At 41.1% G+C, this 14,486-nt stretch overlaps 1 protein-coding gene across 1 annotated transcript in view; it reads left to right on the top strand.

The window, feature by feature from the left end:
* The window catches only part of nck2a (NCK adaptor protein 2a), a 43,177-nt gene that overhangs the window by 25,263 nt on the left and 3,428 nt on the right, over nucleotides 1–14,486 (top strand). The window contains exons 2-3 of the mRNA XM_059343308.1: nucleotides 5,855–6,096; nucleotides 12,570–13,330. Coding sequence (XP_059199291.1) covers nucleotides 5,871–6,096; nucleotides 12,570–13,330 — 987 coding nt within the window. The 5' untranslated portion in view covers nucleotides 5,855–5,870. The remainder of the gene's footprint in view (nucleotides 1–5,854; nucleotides 6,097–12,569; nucleotides 13,331–14,486) is intronic.

Below are 14,486 nucleotides of genomic sequence, written 5' to 3'. Positions count from 1 at the left end.
TGTTTTTTGGCTTTGTTTGTAATAAGGATCATTTGGCAGCAGGGAGCCGTACATGTTGAAAACATCGTTAACATTCTGCATGTGAAAAGCATCTAATTCTGCAGCGGCCTGAAGACAAATCATTGTGGTAAGAAGACCATTAGGCCTCTTTAAATCACAGAGCCGTGTCCACAGTGGCTGCAACAGACTGGAGTCTGGCTTCCTCGTGTTTCAGCCTGTTCAGTCCACTCCAAATGCTTCAGAAACTGATTGCCAGTAGGGAGTGAAGCAGCCCTTCTTCCTGTGAGAAGCAACTACTGCGATCAGCGTGGAGTGGAGGGGGGGGAGGTTGGAAATGTCCCCCATTGGCTGAATTCTGTCTGTCTTTGACCTGAATGCCAAACACAGAAAGCTCTGCCAGACGTTTCTTTTTCCTTTAAACATCCCCTCTTTTTTATAATCCTCTTTTACTTTCCTTTTCTCTTTGTGTGGTGTTGAAAGAGCCTGTGAGCGTTCCCCCCTCACTGAAGGGTGTTGTGAAGTGCTGGTGAAGCCCAGCTCAGCAGTCTGTCGCTCATCTTTCCTCTTTTAACTTTCTCAGCAGAGGAATGAGGGGTCACCAGGAGCATGAGCTCTCAGGCTTTTCTCCTTTTTAAAAAAGAACACCAGTCTCCCCCAAAATTGTTTTCTTTTGTGTGTGTTTGTATTCTCTCTCACAGAAAAAAGCATTTTATTGTTCGACCACCTGTCTGTTTGTTGACCCTATCAAGGAAATTGAGTTGGTGGTTCTGATTAAACGACGAATGCTTCATAAATATGTTGCGTTTAGTGAATCCGGTTTTCTCTCAGATTGATTTCTGTAGGTTGTGGATCTCTTTGGCATCAGAATGAGCCGTGGTATCGCTGCCACTCTGACATACATGATTGCCCATAGAGCAGGACGGTCTAGATCTGGAGTGGCATTCACATCCCGCTGTCTAATGAGCATGTTGTCAAGGAGACAGAGAAATTGGTACCATGGGTGAGGGGAGGCAAAGTACCAATGTAAGAATGGTTTAATGTGATATTCTGCCAATTTACACAGGTCACAAGTGGAAATAAATGACACTAAGCTAGATTGTGGAAGGATTTTATTGAGATCACTTCATCGGGTGCTTTCACACCTAACCTGTCGGGTTTAAACTAAGAGCTTTTTTACACCTAAAGATTGTTTGCTCTGGTCTGAATTAGTAGATGAGTTTGTAAACTTGGAGTGTTTTCCCCTTTGGTTCAGTTTGTTCTGACACAGAAGAAACTACAAGCAAATTAATGCATCACTTCATACGACGTGACGTTTACTTCACTCATTGCTCAGATTGTTCTATAGGGGGAACAATAACATAAGTTCAGTTCCTTTTGTTGTGGACCTTTGCATATTTCTGTGAGAGAAACATTGCTATGTAATTATTGGACTAGCTGCTACTCTACTACACAATCTACTACAGTCTGAATGCAAAGCACACCTGGTTGCAGGAGCCATTTTGCTCAAGCTTGCAGAGTACAGCTTGTAGTTGGGTCGAATCGAAGTCTGATCATTTTAACACCACAAACGAACCAGTTCATTTCACACTAGCCTGAGACCACCAATGAGTCTCTGTTCACACCTGTCCAAAAAACGGCACACGGGAGGAAACAAAGCAGCATCTGATTTAACTGGACGGGGAAAAAAGACCTAAAAAAGTCTCAGTCTGCTTCCAAGTTAACTTTAGTGTTTTAAAGCACAGAGTTCCTACACAATATGGGAAAGTATGGAATTTGATTTGAGTCATCTCCAGGCTTGGATAAGTATGGAAACAAGAAGGGAGAGAATGGAAGCAATTTTGTGTTTCCATGTATGGTACTGCACATGGGTGTCAGCTGACATATTTATTTATCAAGAACAATCTCCAATAAGCTGATATTAGCCATTATATAGTTCTGGCTAAATATCCCCCAGTAAAAGTTGCCTCTTTTTTGTCCTGTTTCTAGCTGGTTGTTATTATTCATGAAATTAGATGCATCAGGACTAATAATGCTAATAATAAGTTCGATCTTTGTGAGGGGAGAAGAAAAATAAACCAGTTCAGTTAAGTGCTGCACGACCTGCTGTTAGTCACCGGTTAGTTCACCATGGGGGTCTATGTATGCCAAGTTTATTTATTTATGTTGTAGTGATGCTACAGGATTACGTCACCAATGAATCATTTACCAGTAAAATGACTTAAAACGGCATGACGTCAATAGACACAGCTTGTGATTGGTTAATTAAAAAAACCCTATGTGACAGTGAATCAGACCACAACTAGATGCAACAATCCATCTTTTTTTCCACTAACTTGACCAAATGAATGTTGCTACATGTGTGAAAGTGACCTTTTCCTTTCCGTCATGCACACCTGAACCCAGGCCTGCATGACGGAAAGAATCATTTGAATCTTTACTGCATGGGGGAGGAAAATGGAAAAAAAAAACTGCAGAACTCTAAACACAGCCAGGATTTAATACCACTTGCATTTCTGGTCCGCTTTGTATTTCAATATCTCAAATGTTGTGACAGTTAAATACCATGGAGCGTTTCCCAACAGACATTGAGTTCGCTCATCCAGCCATCCTCACCAGGAGGAAAAAATGCAATAAAAGAATAGGAAAGTAATAGCCTGGTCTAATCTAGCAGCTGTAGCCGGAGGCAGATAGAGGCCACAGCATGCTCACATACCGCCTGTCTCCTGGAGGAGTTGACGTCACCGTCCCTCATCTTGTCATAAATCTGCCCTTCCACTTCTATTTCCTGTGCTCTCCGAAGAATCACAGCTGCTGCGTTTCATGTCTGTGCCTGCATGTCGAGCTGACCCTTCCACCGTCTTCCTTCTGCTGCCTTTGTTGCCGCAGTAAAAGTTGTCACATAATGGAAAGTTGAACAACTTAACTTATGGTGAACTTGACATAAACTCTCCCTGTGGCATGTTGCACAACTCCCTCTCTCTCCCCTCCTCTGCCGTGAAGAAATCCAGTTTGACAGCTTTAGTGACGGCAAGCAGAGGCATATTCACAAGTGCAGCGTTGTACTATACAAGCTGTTGCACTTGTATTTTTACTGCTCGTTGTAGAGATGGAAAGCAGTTATTAGACACTCTCATGCAGTGACACACAACCCCAGCTCTCGTTTTTGACTGTAACTGTAAGAATGTATTCAGTGATGGCTGCGATGTCTCTGCGGTTGTGGCCTAATTGAGGCGGAGTTGGATTTCTCGGGGTTGAGAAAACAGCCAGTGCTTCAGAGTGCTCCCATTTGCATTTCATAAAACATAGCCTACATTGAAGATATCAATCTTTCCACCAGTAATGGAATCTTTTATATGGTCTAATTTGTGCAGCTACACTTCTCATGAGTCATAATTCTGTTTTGTGGTTGCGCTTTATCTGTGCTCTGCCCTCTCATTAAAGAAGAAAATGGAAATGACAATACGAGCCGGGGAATATACAATCCCCCTGCATCTTAAACTGCTGCTGGGTTTTTTCACTTCTGTCTAGACTGTGTAAATGCGTATTTTTGTGCAAATATAGTAAATATAGATACCACCTGCTTTCTTCTTTTTTTTCCTCATACAATTTTTCAATAGAGCTGCAACCATTAGTTGAGTAATTGAGTCGATTGACAGAACAACCATCCATCCATCCATCCATCCATTTTCCTCCGCTTATCAGTGGCCAGGTCGCGGGGGCAACCATTTTCAACAATTTTGATAATCAGTTAATTGTTTAAAAGTAATGTTTCATGAAACATTAGCGATAGATTTACTACTTTTCTCTGTTTTACCTCAAATTGAACTGAATATCTTTGGATTTTTGAATGACAAAATAAGACATTTTCTAGACAAAACCATTAATCAAGAAAATAATCAGCATACTAATTGATAGTAATAATAATAGTCTTTAGTTTCAGCCTAATAATCAATGTGTTTGACACAGCAGAGGCTTTTAAATATGTTAGAAATGTCTTAACCCTCCACCATTAATAAACCACTCCATAAAAAGCATCTATTATAGGTAATTGTGTTGTCTGGGATATTTAACTGTCAGTTTCAGCTCTTGAAGGGTGTTTCTGCCATAAATCACAGCTACTGATAGCCCTACATGAGATTAGATATGTTTTATTTGATTTTTCAGGCTGAGCAATTGCAGACACAAAAGCTTTACAACACGACTTTTCATTCGGCGTCTTTGAATTCAGCCTTTTCTTCAGAGGGAGCCTCGTCTCATCTGCATCATTTCTACTTCCTTTATTTATTCCACTGATCTTGTTTCCAGCTGCAGACTCTTAACTCGGCGGTGAGCTAAATATAAACCGGATTGCTCGGATAGTTCCCATACCGTGAGAAATGGGTTTCCACAGAAACTAAATTACATCAAACTTTTCCTGATCCCTTCATGCAGGATTCCTAAATAGACAGTTTCTCATTTGGCTGTGCTGTGAGCAGATACATGTAATTCCTCAGCAGTTAAGATGGTCCAGCAGACCCATGTCAAAGCACCTTACCTAAGGCCTGTGAAATAGAGCATGTAATCGCTCACTGACTGTCTCAAAAACTAATAGGAAAGGCTCTGCGTGCACGTGTGTTTGTGTGTGTGTCAGAAAGAGCATGCAGAGGGAAACACGTAAATTGATTTTGTGTGTTTGTGCTTTTCTCGACATAAGAAGCATTTTCAGAGGTGCTTGTTTTTTGGCACGAATGTTGCATTTTAGAGTGACTGTCCGGAAACATGTCAGCCTTATCATGCATGTCAACAGTTGGTTTTACTTTCTGCAGTTTTTAAAGTGACTCCTAAATGTGTTTAATTATTGCACATTGTAGCAGAGATGATGATGTGGTCAGCAATCAGAGATTTTGTCCTAATCTTCAAGGGGAATGATCAGTTTTAGTGCCAGTTTAGGTTCTAAATATTACCCAGAACATGAGACTCATATCTGGCTCGGTTATGTAATTTAGCCTTGTGGTTGACTGGCACCCTGGGCTGGGTGTATCCTGTCTAATGCTCGGTGTGAGCCGGGATAAGCGGTTTAAAAACTGTGTGCCTGGATGGATATGGATTAATTTGTAATGACTTGTCAAAGCAAAAGTGAACCTTACACACACACCTTTAAATTACCCTGCACGTCAGAAAAAAATATTATATTTACAGTGAAATTGATGTATTATAAAAGTTATTTTATGCAATCTTGTTTCAATGTAGATTTCCACTGTTATTCAAAATTTGGCACAACTGATCATCAGTTAACCTTTGAGCTACTCCAAGGACATTTGTAGCTTTCAAATTAGATTTTTTTTTAATCAGCTTGATTTGTTTTAATACTTTGGGTACATTGGGTTGAATTTTTTGAGGAAGTTCAACCACAGCTCTAAAGTAAAGAGTGTAACTGTGTAGCCCAAATACAGACACAGACATCCTTAAGGACAAAAATGTCCCAATTGAAACTCATTAAAACCACAGTTTGATCCCACAGCTATTGCAGCATAACGTTATGCTTTTCACACAGCATTATTTTAGTTTTGAAAGAATATTTCAGTTTTTGTTGTTTTTATATTAACAAAAGGGTTAACATTTGTCGTGAAAAATTATATAGATTTATAATTTTATAATTTTGTTTTTTGACATGTTTTAGTATTGTGCATGATGAATTAATTATTAATTCATCAAAGTATCTGTGATCAACCTATCTGCCCCTTTGTGGTGATTGAAGGTTTAGCACTGTCTACAAGTGGATGCTTGAACCAGGATATGTCTCTTGTTTTTGTTGTTTTAATCTTTACCCGAAAAGTTTTTTTATAAAGTTTGTTTCTCCCTGTGTTCTCCACAGGAGGACTCCATGAAAGATGACAGAGGAGGTGATTGTTGTAGCCAAGTGGGACTACACGGCCCAGCAGGACCAGGAACTTGACATCCGTAAAAACGAGCGTCTCTTCCTTCTGGACGACTCAAAGACTTGGTGGCGTGTCCGCAACGCCGGCAACCAGACAGGCTACGTGCCATCGAACTACGTGGAGCGCAAGAACAGCCTGAAGAAAGGCTCGCTGGTGAAGAACATCAAAGACACACTGGGTAGGAAGAAAGTTTCACTCTCGGTTAAAAGGTCGCCTCTGTGTTTAAGTTCATTCTGAGTCAATTATGTTCAGTAGAAGTGGAAAATCTCTGCACTTCCTCTTCAATAATCGCCGCTCCCTGTTAGAGGAGACGGGATGTGGTGATAAACAGTGGTCAATCTGTGTGCATGCATGTGAGTCTCCTCAGATGTAAAATGATTCCCTCAGTGTGTTTCTGCTGGGAGCTGTCACTGAGCACTCCAGGGATCCTCTTGAGTCGGCCGCTGCTCTCAGCTGTCAGCACACAGTCTCAGTCTCCAGCCATGACTGGAATATATTACACTGTGTATGTAGCCATAGCTGCCAATTTATAAGAGGGACTGTCGGTGCATATTATGAGAGAGGATATATAGGAGTGGATATTTTCATTTTTTTCTTTCCTTTTTTTGTTTTGATTGGATTCTTAGTTCATGCATACCTGTTACTTTATAATCCATAGGTAATCTGATTACATAAACTCTTTATTGGCATTGCTTTAAACCAATCATTCTCCAGTTCCAGCTTTTAACGTATGTAGCAGTGCTGTTTGTCTGTTTTTAGATCAGTTTAAAAAAAAAAATTAAATACCTAGAATAGTTGTCTGGCTGTTCTTTGTTTTCAGTATTACAAAAATTATCTGTTTGCATTTTTTTCATTGTAAAGATGATATGAATACACACTTACATGCATAATTTACACACACCCGCTTGTGCATAATACCCAATCAGCTGTGTATAAAACCAGAGCTTACAGCTCAATAGTGTACATGTGTGTGACGCACATATCTCCCCCCACGTCAGCAAGTAGTGGCTTTAACCATTTTCCAACACTATCATCTTGTGCATTTCTATTTTGATATTTTCCGGTGGGCTTTTCGGTGCAGCTGTCTGGAGGAAGTGTCGCCTCCGAGCCTTCAGTCACACAGCTTTGAAATGTCTGTTTATGTCACTCAGACATCACGAAATTAGTTGAATTTATTCAGACTGATGGTGAGATTAATGATCTCACAAGGCAACAGCATATGATCTCATTTATTAGTATGATTTTGAATCAAGGGTATAATTATTGAAGCCCTCAATCATCTAAAAATGCCACATATATGATGCCAAAAGCATTGGCAGAATAAGATGGCATCAGTTATAGATGTGTGCTAAACTGGGAAGTGTTGCTATAAAGTTTAAGTCACAAATGAATGAATTAAGCAGAAAAAAATGATCAGCTTGCTCTACTTTCTTGTAGCAGGAAAAGAGCAGGCTGGAGCGTGGCACAGAGATTCATCTGTTTTGACATTTCTAGCATCAGTTTCCACTTTTTGTCAGGCTGGTAGAGAGAGAGAGAGAGAGAGACATGGGGGAGAAAATAGAAACACATGGTGGAAATTCTAACAAGACAGAATGATCAAGAAGTTCAATTGTAATAAAAATAGTAACTGTGTGGCCCCGAAAGGCAGACATATTTAGAGATTGGGGGGGAGGAGATGCCGGGGGTCTGGTCTAATGTGCTGATTCCTCTCGGCTCTGTGGATACCAGCCCTCGGGGAAACTGCAGCTTTATGTGGGCCAGCGTGGCACAGCCTGCCACTGTCATCCTCATTGTGTGCAGTGACAACACACACACACTTCCACACTGTTCCCCTCAGCCTCATTCTCTGTCACTGTAGGATTTCTATGATCAGTACATTGATTAGTGGAGAAATCAGCAGCCTAATGGTTGTGTTGGAATGATAGATTACCTCTCTGTCCCTGACTTTGTTATATATCGACTACAACATTATGGCCTAGTTCCATTTCAGTCTAAGTAGTTTTGCTTCCAGCCAGCAGCTCTTTAGTGTTAAAAGCCTGATCAAATCCGGTAGGCGAGAACATTTCTGTGATGAGGTGATGAGCAATAGGTGAGGTCAGGGGCTAATGGAACATACTCATACACTTGAATGGAGAATCTGATTGGCTGAGAGCATGATTACTTCATCTCGTCTGTAGTCTCTCACTCTTTTTCTCTTTTTTTGGCTCTTCACTTAGTCCACATTGTGATAATGAACCTTGCAGATAGTCTGTGAGATTTGCTGTTCTCTCCTTATTTACTGAGCTTTAATGTGGTTGTATCATCGACATTCATCCAGGCAGAACTGAATTGTAAATGGCTCCATGCTGCTTTGTGCCCCACTTTCCTCTCACAGGAAATAAACACAGTAATGGGTGAAAGAATTCAGCAAAGGTCCTACTCATTGCTGAAACTGGGCCAGCGCTTACCAGTATGACAAACTTGCAAGTTTGATTTGAGTTTTCCACGGCGTTGCTGTGAGTGTACGTGGGTGAACGTGAGGCGTTTAAAGGCACTTTGTCCTGTCCGCAGGTCAGAAAGCATCACATCCCCGCAGTCCATTTTACTCAGCACTTTCTAATGAACATAGTTATTGTAAGTGTTGAGCGAAATAGCTCCATTTCCTGCCCGAACAAGCTGTGAAAGGCGGCAGGAATTGGCAGCTGTGTAAAGCTCGATATGTGGTCTACAGTAGTTCAGTTAGAAAGCTTCTATTAGGAGCTTAAATTTCCGCTAGAGACTGAAAAATCCCCTGACTATACATGGTCTGTACAGAGCCTGGCAGGCATCAGGGCTACTTTGTTTGGTCATTGAGTTGCCATTTGTACTTTGTGTTTAGAGTTAAGGATCTTTGGAGTTATTCTGGTCTTGTGGTTACACTAATACATAAAGTACCACAGAAAAACCCCAGTTTAATTCCAGCATAGCCCCTTCTCATGTTTTTAGAGAGGATACCGCTGGTGAGTCAGTCAGTCCACCACTTAATCCTTCATCGTTCCATGACAGTTGTTTTGAGTGAAATGTCTCAACAACTTTTGGATGGATTGCCATTAAATTAGGTACAGACATTCACGTTCTCCCCAGGATGAACTGTGATCATTTCCCTCACCTAAACTTTCTCTCCTGCTCAATCATCAGGTCAACTTTATATGTTGTTGTCTTATCAAAAACCTTCAAAACTAAAGACATTCCCATCCACTACAGCTGAAATATTAACACATATTAGCATTCCAACTTGCTATGGTAGATTGTGAGTGTAACCACTTGTTTTTTATTTTGGTGCCCATGTTGGTGAGAGCAGCCACACAGACTGGCTCAGTCGTGGTGTGATGGCTGCGACATATGTAGAGATTCCACATGCTGCCTATTTTTTTTTCCACATGACGCCCACAGTTGCAGCAAAAAACAGTGAAAATCAACTTTTAATAGTCATATTGACATCAAACCAGCAATATTACACATTTCACTACAGTGTCAATCTCTAGAGTAAATCACAGACATGGAAAAAGATGTGTAAATATTTATTCAACAATTCATTTTACCGTTTTAAATGAAAAGCCCTGTGGGCAGAACCCTTTGATTTGTTAACACAAGGCTTTTATTAATTTCTTAATTGATAACCATTATCAATCTATGTAGAAAGTTACGGCTGGAATCCAGCAGTCTGCAGCAGATCAGCGAGGCAGCAGTCACGCACAGGTAAAGGTATGCAGTGTGGCCGGGGCCTAACGTGCTACAGCTAGCATGCAGCAGGCATTAGTCTTATTCCTCTGCATAGCCAATGTTATACATTTCATAATCGTTATTTAAAAAGTATTAATTCCAACTTTTACGTTTCTTATTCTTTGCATAATCCTTGCTTTGAAATGCTGTCTGTGCACGCCATGCAGGCTGCTGCTGTAAATCATTCACATGTTTGTCGTTTCTATTTCTTTTCATTTGTCTCCTGGAGCCTTTTTGCAGGTTTTACTGGTTTCACACACACAGTAATGCATTTGATTATAATCCTGTGGCACTTGTGGAATATTGAAAAACCAGCAACACGGGGGGGTTAGTTATTTAAGCGACACAGCTCACCTGTGATTCACTTTTAAATCACAGCACTTGCTGACATAGAGCTAATTCTTCATTAAAGGGGCCGGGTTGTGCTATTTTCATATCTGCACACATTTAAATGTGTCTGGTGGGTGGCCTGTTATTATGTGAACTCATTTATTACAGTAAGTTCCACTACTGCCCTCCACTGCAAGCAATATAGTGAAGCAATATGCTGCAACATGCAGTCATCGAGGCTTTCATCAACTCACTTCCCTATGAGTTGAAGTCCTCCGGGTTTGAAATTCTAGTCTCCTTCCAGGAGATGAAGAGGTAGGTGAAGGTTGGGAGTGAATGTGTGGGAGGAGGGCATATAGCCTGCTGCTGCTCTAACCAGCAGGTCAGTGCCTTGAAGTGGAAATGAGTGGAGAAGAAAGGTGTGTGCGTGTATGCAAGTGTGTGCATTTAATTGTTTTCACTTTGCTCGGGTGAGTGTGTGTTCACCGGCTCTTTGTGTGTCCGTTTTACCTGCTAGCAGCAACAGTCTATTTTATTTTTCCTAAGGGACTACCTGAAGTCGGCCCAAGAGTCAACCTTTGTCTTTGGAGAATCACACACACATATACACACACACACAGCTTTGAGATATGTACACTGCTATCCATAAACATGATCTGCTTGTTATTCCTGTCTCATCCTTCTTCTTTGCGTTTTTGTCAGCTGTGGCCTCTGATGTGCTTGGTCTACTGTTTGTGTGAGAAACAGCTGCCAAGGGACTCCTCGTCTTTCTTCACAGCTCTCCTCCTCTTCCTCATCTCTCCCTCTCGCTCGCTCTCCGCCAACAAGTTTCATGCTACTCTGTGTGAACCCAGCAGTTCTCCAAACAATGTAAATGTTGTATTCCGCCATGACATTTCTGTGGCATTTCAGCAGGCTCTGTGGGGGGAAAAAGCCGGGTGATTAGCTGTCAAGAAAACTCACATCAGTTATTAGTCGCACACATGAGCATCAACTGTCAAGTGAGCGGTTTAAATATCGTCAGCCACGTAGTGCATCATTATTATTCTAACATGAGCGTCAAGAGGAGACCTCCTTGGTTTCTGTTCAGCTGAGAGGCTTTAGAAACTTAAGGTTTCACTGAAGTGTGCAAACACGTGTTTAAAGACGTCTTTGAAAGTACACAAATGAAAAAGTCAGAGACAGGTAAGACAGGAGCAGACTTTGATCCTGGATCTGCTTGTCATTATCAAGCCCATGGTGCCTGCTCCACTTTTCATTCCCTGTCTACACCACCTATTCCCAGCCTTTTGATTAGTATAGATGTGTATACGGCGCGTAGACGTTGCCGACAGAATACCAACGAGATAACGAGCTCTCATTTCATTGTGTATGAGGGACGCGGGGCGCTTGGTGCAAGTGGATTTGTGCACCCCTGTGTTAATTCTATTATCAGGAGTATCGATCTGTCCTTCACCGCTGAGGTTTTCTCATAGGATATCTTATATCCTCTATTTCTAAACTAGTTTTTGTTCTTCTGAGGGCCCATGAGGGCAACTTGCAGCCTCAATTAGTTTCCTGCTGACCTGAACTGCCTCATCTCCCAGAGGAGCTCAGGCCTTTTCCTGCTTTCAGTCCTGGCAGCCTCTCACCGCTGCTGCCCTGATGCTTCTGGATTGTACATTTCAGGTTTAAAGCGGTTCTAATCCACATTTTATATTTATTAGCAATGGATCGGATCAATACTTTTGAGAGGGGTTGATTATACCTACATACCCTAACAAGGGTTTGTGTTCTGATGAACTGTTGCTGTTAACAGACCACGATTTAGGCAAAAATAGCTTAATATCTCACAACACCTTCTCTCGCCTCACTCCCTTCTGCTGCAATAAATGAGACAAATAAAGTTGACACTCATCTGGCAATATTATGTGCTTTCCTCAATGTGATGAGAGCGTACAGATGGAGCATTAAGATGCTAGATTTTACTCCTTTAGCAGCTGCTAGTTAGTTAACTAAAAGGGGGAGGTCTAGAGTCTTAAAATTCGGTTTTGCAATATAGGACATTATTCCATTTGTTTATTTTTAATATGTAGGTAGATCTTGTATGAAGTGTATTAAGTTTTGTTTTTTTCGGTGTTTTGATAAAAAAAAATTAGTTTTTGTAAATATACACTGAATTCTGAGTTTGATGCATTCAGTTTTATTTAGAATCAGGGTTGATGGTTATATATCACAGCAAAACTTAAACATATAGAGATATATTTAGAATTTTTAGACACTTTACTATGCTGTCTTAGGGGATTTTGGACAAATAACAATGTGACTTTTTTTTTTTTTTTTTTTTTTTACATTTTTCAACATTTGTTTTATTTTTTATTTTGGACATTATAACATTCGTCAACATACTATACTATGGTGTTTCTTGGCATTCTTGGAAAAACTTCACTATGACCGTTTCTTTTATCCTTTTTTCCACATGCTGTGTTCACAGTTGTGTGGCCAATACATCAGTGAAAGTTCATTTGAAGCAAAAGAGAAGAAATTATCTGTTTATTCTATCTGAGTCACCATTCCCGTTTGTTTCTGTTCGTGCTGCAGGTTTGGGAAAAACTAAGAGGAAGACAAGCGCCCGTGATGCTTCCCCAACACCAAGCTCCGACACAGAGTACCCCTCCAACGGCAGCGGGGGCGGTGGAGGGGCAGCCGAAAGGATCTACGACCTCAACATCCCCGCCGTGGTCAAGTTTGCCTACACAGCGGAGAGAGAGGACGAGCTGACCCTGGTCAAGGGCTCCAAGGTCACCGTGATGGAGAAGTGTAGTGACGGCTGGTGGCGGGGCAGTCAGGCGGGCCGCGTGGGGTGGTTCCCCTCCAACTACGTCCTGGAGGAAGTTGTTGGGGCGGATGACGGAGAGGATGGAGACCCCCCACAGGGCTACCACGGAGGGGGCACTTTGTTGGCGAACGGGCGGGCAGGCGGCCGTGCTGCAGTGCTCCACCTGGTTCAAACACTCTACCCCTTCAGCTCTGTGACGGAGGAGGAGCTGAACTTTGAGAAGGGAGAGGTCATGGAGGTGGTGGAGAAGCCTGAGAACGACCCCGAGTGGTGGCGGTGTAAGAACTCGCGTGGCATGGTGGGCCTGGTGCCTAAAAACTATGTGGTGGTGCTGGACGAGCGGCCTGGCCTGCCCTCTACGATGTCCAGCTCCCCGCAAAACCGCTTTGTGGCACCGGCACGCTCTGGGAAGTTCGCTGGGAGAGATTGGTACTATGGCAACATCACCAGACACGAGGCAGAGTGTATACTCAACGAGAGAGGAGAGGAGGGCGACTTCCTGGTACGAGACAGCGAGTCATCGGTGAGTCTGGGTTTATTTTTTTAATTTAACATTATTTGCATGAAACCTTAATTTCACCTCTGGCAATTAACGTGTGAATAATAAGTCAAACTTAGTACCAGACCAGTCTAACTTCACAATGACTCAGACAATATCAGGGCATTCTGATTTGGAATTTCAAAATAAAAGCACTATAAAATGTCGTAAACGAGCTGTGTTCCCTCTAAATGCAATTTATTTTACTATAATGATCACACTGGTATGATCAAATATAAAATATAAGCATATTTAAGGTATAAAATCCCAGTTCCAGATAAACTGGGACTTATCTAAAATGTAAAGAAAGCAGAATGCCGTAATTTGCTAATCCTTTGAGACATGCATTCAATTGAAAACTGGACAATGACGACACATTTTATGTTCAAACTGATAAACATTTGTTTTTGTAAACATACACTGAATTCTGAATTTGATTCACTTTGTTTCATTTACATTATATTCGTCCCAAGTTTTTTTATAATCAGGTTGTATGTTTAATATTACTGCAAAGCTTTAAAATATAGATATTATTAGAATGTTTTCAACAAAGTATACTATGGTGTTTTGGGGGATTTTTTTGGAGAAACTTTTTTTTTTTTTACTTTTTTGACATATAGTAATATTGTGTTTTTTAAAAATATATTTTTGGACTTACTATACTGTTACAGTCATCAAAGTGCTATTCTCAAGTGTTTGTTGGCATTTTTGGACAAAATACACTATGGGCATTTTTAAACTTTTTTTCAACATTTTTAAATTATTTTTGGACATACTTTAAGATTGTTTTTGGGTGGAAAACAAATTTTAAATTGAGTGAGGGGGCTATAACTGGCAGCTGCAAATCAAGTTGCAAGAGCATCAATTATTGGCACAACAAGCCACAACTTCAGCCTGTTCGTATCCAACAAAGGTAGTCAATGAAAGTGTTGCTCTACATTTTGCTGGCCCAATTTGGCAGTGCGCAAACAAGAACTATTGTCTTTATTGAAAATTACATAACACCAGCTGTCTGTAATACAACACAACAAACCTGGCACTCCTCTCTCTTACTCACACTAATATTTCCACGTTTGTGTCTTCTGGCAACAAGCCACCTCCCGTGAGCTTTCAGAACGAGACTTCTCCTTCTTTCCATAAT

The sequence above is a fragment of the Centropristis striata genome, chromosome 10, assembly GCF_030273125.1.
Source record: "Centropristis striata isolate RG_2023a ecotype Rhode Island chromosome 10, C.striata_1.0, whole genome shotgun sequence".
Classification (NCBI taxonomy): domain Eukaryota; kingdom Metazoa; phylum Chordata; class Actinopteri; order Perciformes; family Serranidae; genus Centropristis; species Centropristis striata.
Note: the sequence above shows the minus strand (reverse complement) of the source record. Positions and strands in the feature narration are given on the sequence as shown.